Source organism: Pundamilia nyererei, unplaced genomic scaffold (genome assembly GCF_000239375.1).
Source record: "Pundamilia nyererei isolate P.nyererei 1_Seehausen unplaced genomic scaffold, PunNye1.0 scaffold00010, whole genome shotgun sequence".
NCBI lineage: Eukaryota > Metazoa > Chordata > Actinopteri > Cichliformes > Cichlidae > Pundamilia > Pundamilia nyererei.
Window position 1 is genome coordinate 165,287 of NW_005187411.1, and position 9,510 is coordinate 174,796.

Here is a 9,510-nt window from a genome sequence, read left to right on the forward strand (position 1 = left end):
CACTTACCATGATATAGTGACGCTGCATCTCTGACTTTTCAGAAGCCAGCTTATCGCACTCCAGCTTCAAACTGGGTAAGAAGTGTAGAAATATAATATGAGAAAGAGCAGCTCGAAAGCAAATGTATGTATTCATCCTGTTTGGGGATAACTGCACTTTGGGGGAATTATACTAATTCCACAACTTGTCTTGTTTACTCTGAGCTAAGCTGACAGCCTGCTGGCTTAAGCTTCATGTTTAGAATACAGACATGAGAATTATATCAATCCTCTCATCTACTTTCCAGCAAAAAAAAGGGCATTCAGCATTTACTGTAATATGAAACCATTTGTTTAAATAACCTTACAATAATAAAATGAACATTCCTTAAATATATTTATTTACCGGATACCCATATCTAGGACAAATTCATGTTGTTTCACCAAAATCTAGAAGGAGCAGCGGTTCTGAAAACAGAAGCATGCCTATAAAATGACAAAAATGACTTTGAGGATCGTTTGAGTGAAGAAAGTAAGTTCACTAAAAGCTGACTGACATTATGAAGTCCATTTCTGAATAATTAGCTGCCTTAAATGAGGCCATTTCACAAAAGACAGTAACAACAAAACACTGCAGGAAGAAAGTGTGTGACTTTTATTAGAGATTAAATTAGGTGTGTATGGATGTGTTAAATGAATACCTGTGGTACTGTGCTTGGAGGAACTGGAACTCGTCCTTGATGCGGTCACAGGAATCAGAGGTGGTGAACTTGAGAGGTTGGCTGGACTGAGAGGATGCCTAAGAAACACAAGAAGGTGTCTGGTTGATTTTCAGCTTCGAGAAGGTGACTTAGAAATTCTAAGAAAAATCATCATCCTTTACATGAACATATGAGAGCTCCCTGCTGCAGAGCATGTGTGTTTTAATGAAGGTTTGTTTAGGTTTGTTTGAAAGCAGCAGTTTGACCTTGCAGATTAACCCTTTGAGAGGATAGCTAAAAGAAAGCTCAGACTCAGCCGTACCATGTACACAGACATGCATCCTACGATGTACACATGTCTGTGTGCACATCATAAAATGAGATAAAGAAAGTAGCTGGGTGTTTGATTAACAGCACACAACTGTGAATTGTCTACAGACAGTCACAGCTGTCTTAAAGGTACGGATATGAAACATCTGTCTAAGCCACAAAGTGTGTTGATTGAGGAAATGTGTTTACAGAAGTGTGTCCATGCAGACCATATGTGAGAGGTATTTAGAGGCTGCATTAGAAGTCCGGTTATGTATAGACTACACTTAAACCAACAGTCCAAAGCTGTAATCCATGGTTTATCTGGTTCTCTAAACCTCATTACTCTCTAAATAAGTGGCACAAGAGCAAGAGGTTTCCAGCCGGATTATGGGATTGAAGAGAGAGGCCCGATGCAGCCGGTTACATGGAGATCACAGAAATCACAACTCTGCACGAATGCGACCAGTTTCAGGTGTGCAAAAATGAAGTGATGAAACTGGCTAGATCGGAAATGGGTGAACCTGCAGTAGCAATGAAACGATCAGCATTAGCTCAACCTGTAGACATAAAACAATAAGTCAATTCACTGATTGAGCTACATGTTTTGGAATTTGACAAAAAATGGAAAAGCTCCAAACGTATGAGAATGTGTAACGGTAATTGAAGGAATCGCTAGGCGGGTCTGGAGAAGTAAAACAGAAGCACAGCATGCAAGTTGTTCCATGGTCACGTTCAGAGAGGAAAGACATATGACACAGCCCACCCCCCTCAGAAAGAGGAACAGCAAAGAGCAGTCACATGTTGAAACTAGCCAACAATCATGCACATGTTCTTTTTTTGAACAGAACTTGGCATATAAACATATATGAGGCTGTATGCCAGCTTTCTTAATTTGTACTTGTTTCACATTCACTAATAGCTATTGCTAACTATTAGTGAAAGTAGATACATCTGTCTACATTTAATATACCATTAAAAATATAGTTGACTAAAATGATTTGAAACTAAGTGAATTTAGATTTTGTTTAAACAAAAATGCCAGGCACACTCTGGTTTGAGTTTCTCCGGTATCTTTGTTTTTACATAAAATGCTCCTACCTGATTTTTTTTTACAGTAACTTAAGCATATTTAATGAATTGGTGCATAATTTTACATTCATACTATGAATATTTTCAGACAATCGTGTACATGTACAATATCAAAGTACATAGGAGCATTCGAGCCCTGAGAACCTCCGAAGTACTCAGAAGCTTTGGAGCCTTCATTGCTTCTCTAAGAATTTCTCTTCTTCATAATGCCAAGCCCTTATCTGTCGACCTGCTTCTATCATCAGACTGTGAACAACAGCAATGACTGAAGATCTTAGTATCGGATACTTGTCATTTCTACAGGGCCAGGACAATGACTGGCACAGAATGTCTAGATGAATATCTTCATTCTCTTCTTTTCATATCTAAAACTGTGCATCATAATAGGCAGTGGTCACATACTGATCAGTGATACCTTTAACATTGCTGCTGTTTACGCAATAATGTTGCTCATGTGGACAATGGCTGTACATTCTTTTCAGCATTTCAGCTTTCATGTACTTCAGACGTTATGGGGGCTTAAAAGTGCCTTAAAAATTATAACTTATTTCAACCAATCTGTACGCACTTCAGGGGATTTAACTCAGAAAATATCGAGTATGAAAGTAAGATTTCCCATGGCTTCAATTGAGGTTATTGAACAAACACAGGCACACAAAATCAGCTGATTCTGAGGAGGGTCAGGTGGGACATATTTTTTGTAAGAGTCTGACTCTGCACAACAAGTAATGTGCCATTTGATCTAGAAAATAATCAGTACATTTGTAAATAATCACACTTTTATGTACTCACACATTTATGCACTTATTGTTACATATTTTTATAATAATACTAGCAATTGATCGTTTTAAATTAAAGTGTCAATTCCCCAAAGTCGCCAATAAACAAAGTCCTATAATAGTTAACAAATGTTCAGTGAAAACCTGCCCTATTTTCGCAACATTTAAAGTATATTTTCTCAAAATGAATGCATGCTTAAATGTGCGTTGTGGTTTGCTGCAAGTAGCAAAAGGGGTGTTAAAACCGTCTAAACAACGCACAACATCACTCCAACTTTCTCGGTCTTAAGAGAAGCTAGCTAACGATAGACTGTGTCTGCACATAAGTGAGCCGTATAGCTCGCCGTTTGTTCGAAGTAAAGAGCTAAGCTGCCACAGTGCCTGCACTGTGACGATGACAGCTACCTGCAGGAAGCAGCGATATGTATCAGCTGTGTGTTGCTAGCTAGCGTTAGCTCAGTTTCCACCCGGGGAGAAGTTCAACCGGCCAACTTACCGAGTGCCTCGATTGAGGAAACATCATGTCAGCAGTGTGTTTCGCCGCCTTTCCTCTGTCTAATCGAACTACCAGGCTAGCTGGCTAAGCTAACGTTTCCCCAGATGTTATTAAATGACTGGAGACGCTATTCGCACTTTGTACTCTGTCATCCTTTAAAATAACGTTAGCTAACGTCAAAGCAGCAGGAGCCTTAGGTCGTCTTCTAGTCTTTGAAGTAAAAAAAAACCCCGATACTTCCGAGGAGTAATTTGTTAACAAAAATAAAAGGTTCTTCAAAGCAACATCAGGCGTTTTTGAGTTTTGTTTTGCTTTTCTTTATTTGGAATAACGCTAATGCTATTCCTCCCCGGGGAAACCCTGGATGTTGACACATGAGCCCCTGACTTTCCTCGGCTTTGAAGAGAAGAGCAGCATCACGCGGAAAACAAAGTGAGCCGCGGAGGAGCGGGCGCCCCGTGTGACACAGAGCTGAACTGACCGGCTCGTGGCTGCAGCCAGGGCCGGAGACAGGGGGGCTGGGGCCGGAAAATAAGGTCTTAGACCCGGGACTGAATTACTAAAAGGGCTCCCAAAAAGTCACAATTTGTCTAGGTTTGTGTCAATAGATTTTTTTAAATTAAATTATTTTTTAAAGAAACATTTGTGCTGAAATTTAGCATCTACAAAGTTGTTTTTTATTTCATCTGCAAAATGTACAGTACTGTGCAAAGTCTTGATCCCATCTAACTCCTACGAGGATATAAACATGTCAAACTGTGACATTTCTGGCATGCTTCATTCAACTAAAGGAATATGAACAAATTGTGTTTTTGTGACAGGCTGTGAGTAGCAAGTAAGTAGCAAGCAGAAACAGCTTACCACTTGGGGGCGCCAATCTCTACACAAGGTGAAATTGTTAAATTAGAAATTACTGAAATTGACATCATTGCCCAGCCTTGACAGACAAATGTTGTTCCAGAGTTTTTGCTCAATTTCATATTTCATACTACAGTGGTCTGATTTCATTCTTGGAAACTTTCAAAGGATGCCATTGTTGAATTATGCTAAAACGTTGTGCAATTATGAATGTGTAATAAAACAACATAACTGACTTTTTGGATCTTTGTGACTGACCTACTTCTGCTGATGACACACAGCACTGACCCTGCAGGATTCCCCCTGATGTGGATGTGATTTGATTTGGGTCTGTTTTTTTGGGAAGCTTAAACATGCGCATACCACCTGGTAGTGGGTGTGATGCTGACATTCGGACGACTAGCCGTTTAATTAGAACATGTACATATTTGGACTTTGTACTAGAAAAACATCCTTACTGAGGAGAGCTATGTGTAATGCTACGGCCTATGGCCTATGAATAAAAATGTCTGTATTCCTAAACAGTTTTACCGAGTGTCTTGAGTTAAAGTTGAAAGTTTCCACTTTAATCACATCTTGACTGTATGATCCACTTCGTTGGTGGTGTACAGGGGCAAAATTACAAAACATCTGCCACTGTTCAAATACCTAAGGACATAACTGTATTTAAAAAAAGGCTAAATGTTTTTCTGAAGATGGAATGAAGCCTTTGGTTTATATCTGCAGCAGCTTTACTGCGACTACAGGTGGAATCCCATTTATCCAACCTTCCTCCCATTGGTCCTCAGGATTTTAACACAAGTTCTATGGCTGCATGGACAGTCCCTCTGGAGGTTAGGAATGCGGCCTTCCACTGTGCACAGACTTCCTTAATATTACGCTGAACAGCTTTTGGCATCTTACAGTGAAATCAGAATATGACATAGGAAGATTTTTTAAAAAAAAAGAAAAAAATGGTAAATGGCCTGCATTTGTATAGCGCTTTTCTAGTCCCTAAGGACCCCCCAAAGCGCTTCACACTACATTCAGTCATTCACCCATTCACACACACATTCACACACTGGTGATGGCAAGCTACATTGTAGCCACAGCTGCCCTGGGGCGCACTGACAGAGGCGAGGCTGCCGGACACTGGCGCCACCGGGCCCTCTGACCACCACCAGTAGGCAAACATGGGGTTAGTATCTTGCCCAAGGATATTTGGCATGCAGCCAGGAGGCAGCCTGGGATCGAACCACCGACCTTCTGATTAGTGGCTGACCTGCTCTGCCACCTGAGCTACAGCCACAAAGGTTTTAAAATCTAGAAAAAAAAAGTGAATGTGATCATTTCACTGTCCAACATAAAATGTTCATTTTCATCCTAAAGAATAAATGAAGTTGCCTTACAGCAGCTAAGAAAGCTAAAGGATTTAGAGTTTTAGTAAAGTCTCTCAGGTTTGCACATATCTCTCTTGGGTGTTTGGAGGAAGAGCTCTCACCTGACATGTGTGCAAACCTGGTGAACAGCTACAAGAAAAGTCTTACCGAGGTACTTGTCAACAAGGGTTTTTCCACCAAGTACTAAGTTATGTTTTGCTTTTTTTCCCCCTGAAAATTTGTAGGCAACTAAAGCCACAACATTACTGTAACATCAGGCTGACTGATTTAACTCAGTGGTCACTGTTAGAATGTTACATTATTAGTTACATGTGACAAAGCCACTTTGCTGCCACAGTAACACACTTGCACATCACGAGGAAAATATTAATCAGCTGACCTGTCTAGTAGTAGTTGTGGTAAAAACACATTGCTTAAAGGCTTTTCCAAGCATGACATGGGTTTTCTCTTCTAAACCCTACATGTTAACACTGGGATGGTTTTCCTACAGGGAAGTCTTCATTTGAATCAGGCTGAACATCTATCTTCTTTATCATCATCGTCTTCTAGGGATGCACAGTCCCTAAAAACCTGTGACTGGTCAAAGACCCCAGGCAGGAAACCCGTGTACCTATAATCCTGAGTAATAATCTGGGTTCAAGTTTCTGACACTCACCTTCTCAAGATCCCATTTAACCTACATAGTCTTGTCTAACAAAGCCTAATATGCCCCCAAAAATTAAGGAAGAAAAACGAATCCAGGTCATGCTCTTTCAGATCTCAAATAAATACAGACTACCCCGGCTTTAATCATCAACTTGACATTACCAATCAGAATTCGATTTTTATTCAACTGAAGATATAAAACCCACGCAACACATCATCAGCAAGTATAGGAACAAATTTATTTCAATTTAAAACAGATACCTTGTCATTATGTTTCTCTCTTAGAAGGCGGCAATGATCATAAGTCATGTTCATGTTTGAATGAGGATCAGGCAACAGTGGTTGAAACAAATACATGAAACACACAAAAAATAAAATAAAATATGGCAAGAGTTATGTAAATCAATAAATTGATAATAACCAACTGATTGAAACCCCTTCGTAAAAGGGCTCTGCTTCAGTGAAAACATCCAAGCCCTCACTTCCAACACAAAATAAACAGCACATGCAATTATAATTACAGTTTCTTAGAAAACAGCAGATTATCTCCTAAATCTTCGATCTTAAATACAGAATAAAGTCTTCGTGTGTACTTAAATCATGGATCCTTTTAGTCTCTGGTGTGTTTTATTTAAAAAGGGGGACCATCTCGGGTGGTGGCCCTTTTGATAAATGACCACAGCGTTGGCACTTGGAGAGAGAGCCTGGCTCTAGAGAGAGTGGGGTTGGCACACTCAGTATAATACATAATTTACATTTGGTTTACATACAAAATAAAGAGAAAGAAAACAAACAAAACAGCATTTTATACACACACCACTACACAATTGACCTTCGGGTTTCACTTGAGTGAGGGAAATTAAATCAAGTGGTCCTAAAATAGTGTTCTGGTAATGTCTTATCATACAGAGAAAGAGGAAGAAAAAAAATAAATCACCAAAAAAGAAGAGGGGGGGGAAAAAAAAAAAAAAGGGGGGGAGGGGGAAACATTTGAGTATGCACCAACTTCACACTGATGTCCAAAAGATACGTTTGATGCCCCTTAGTCCAACAACGAGCCCATGGGAAGGGGGCGCCACACAACCCTGATCGCCCAAACGTGGCAAAAGGAAAACCGCACAGGGCCAGGTTTACCATCTCTTGTTAGTCAAGGCAATGAAAGGCAATAAATAAGTGTTGTAGTGAAAACAGTCTTTTTGTTTTAACAAGTTAATGCTAAAGACAGGATAATTATTTATCATAACAACTGCCCTCCCCCTTTCCCGCTCATATGTTGAGACAAAAATGTGTCACAAAAATAACATGCTGTGCAACGCTGGCCTGCTAACAAACCCACACCGACAGCCACCACGCGACTTCACCATGTGCCAGAGTTGAAGAGTCAAGTTTGAAATGGTTCGTCACCAATAAAGCGAGCTGCACTCCACACACAGTAAATAATAACACAACTACTGATAAATACTTGGGGATTTATACAGATTTAGTCATCCCACTTCATTTCCTCCTTAAGACAGCAGACCAAATAGTTGGCTGTCACCACAAAAGCAGGGTCATTTTCAGCAGACAGAAATGGCCATTAAGAACCACACTGGTGTTGTTTTTTCTTTAAATATATATGTATACATTAATGTTCAGACATTATTTCACCACTTAGCACTTTTGAAGCATACCTACATTTTAAGTTGAACTACTGACTTGTGTAGCCTTTGGTTTCCGCTCATTTAAAAGAAAAAAGAAAAAGAAAAACAAACAAGTCACTTCAGAGAAACTGTAAATTTCCACAGACCTCTGCTCTTGGATAGTGGATGAGGATTTCAAGAAACTTAAATGTTAAGGGGCTTTAGAAAAAAAGTTCCCACTTCTCAGGGAATATTTAGTGTTGTCTATGTAATTACATGATAACGCAGCAGAGTCTGACAATGCGGAAAAGTTGCCCAAGTTTATGTGCCCAAGTCCATGATTTAAGAGGTAGCTATCACACGACAACAACGACAACAACGACAACAACAACTTCTACGCAAAGAAAGGCCGAATTTGGAGCAAATCAGACCCCTCTACTGGCTTCAGCTGACAGTAATGGCTGCCTAGAAAATCAACGTCTAAATGTGGACAGGTGAAAATATGCACACGCGCGCGCGCACACACACACACAAAAAATTTAAAATAAATTCCTGGCTATCATCTATAGCTCAAATACTCTGGAAAACACACAATACTTGTCCTGGTAGTAGTGTCTTTACTGATAAGTGTTTCTATACTGCACAGGGTGTCACAGGTAACTCTGTGATACCAATGCAAACAAAACGTAGTGAAGATCAGGTTGGCCGTAGGGCCCGATACTTAAATGCATTAAGAAAACTGCTTAGTGGTGGTAAACTCTCTACACACACAAACACCCTGCCTATACTTCTTAAAGCACATACTGCAAGTAATCTCCATTTATAAACACATTAGTATTGGATGACTTGGTTCACTGTGGTCCTGTACTCCACTCCCCACTGTCTGATGCCTTATGCACTGTGATAGCCCTTAATGAGGATGAAGGGTAAGTCACCTGTAGAAAAGGTCAAAGACACTGAAAGGAGAGAAAAAAAAAGAAAAAGAAAAAGTATATCCATACTTCACTGGCACTACTCACGAGCCAGACCCGTCCCGCCCCCCAAAAAAAAAAAAAAAAAAAAAAAAAAAAAAAAAAAAAAAAAAAAACCAACTATGTTCACACTGTACATTTTCTTAGGTATTCATTACAGCACTGCATCTATAAACAGAAAAATATGAATTTCTTAAAATAAAAAATTAAAATGTGAGGGCTCCTAAAGAAAAACAGGTTCATCATGAATGGAGATGTCATCGCAAGTACAACTGGAAAGGTCTCAATAAGAAAGAGAAAGCAGAAATAAGATCCTTACACTACCAGACATTCATTTTTACAGCAGTTCAGACTCAAGTTAGGCGGAGAGGAAAAACAAACTCAACAAAATCGAAAGCAGTCAAATTATCAACACCTTCAAACCTGGTCCATAAATTATATAAATTAAAAAAAAAAAAAAAAATCTTTAATTACTTTTAAAATTATCTTGTCCCCATACTGTGAAGATTCTTTTTTAAACCAGCCCTAGTTAGAATAACTCTAGAGACAGAGCTAATGGAGTAGTGAGGTGTTCTGAGGCTGGTTGGGAGTAAATCCCCCTTTCTTGCTCCCTTGCCGCTTGTTTCCTAAACACCAATCAGCTGCGTGTAGTCCTATTAATCAAGTGAACAAAAATCCATAA

At 39.5% G+C, this 9,510-nt stretch overlaps 1 protein-coding gene across 1 annotated transcript in view; it reads right to left on the reverse strand.

Annotated features, from left to right (window-relative positions):
* Positions 1–3,796, reverse strand: part of LOC102216079 (amino-terminal enhancer of split-like) — a 6,766-nt gene extending 2,970 nt beyond the window's left edge. Inside the window, exons 1-3 of the mRNA XM_005723685.2 lie at positions 3,357–3,796; positions 681–778; positions 8–71 (exon numbers count right to left, since the gene is read on the reverse strand). Coding sequence (XP_005723742.1) covers positions 8–71; positions 681–778; positions 3,357–3,383 — 189 coding nt within the window. The 5' untranslated portion in view covers positions 3,384–3,796. The remainder of the gene's footprint in view (positions 1–7; positions 72–680; positions 779–3,356) is intronic.
* Positions 3,797–9,510: the final 5,714 nt, after the last annotated feature.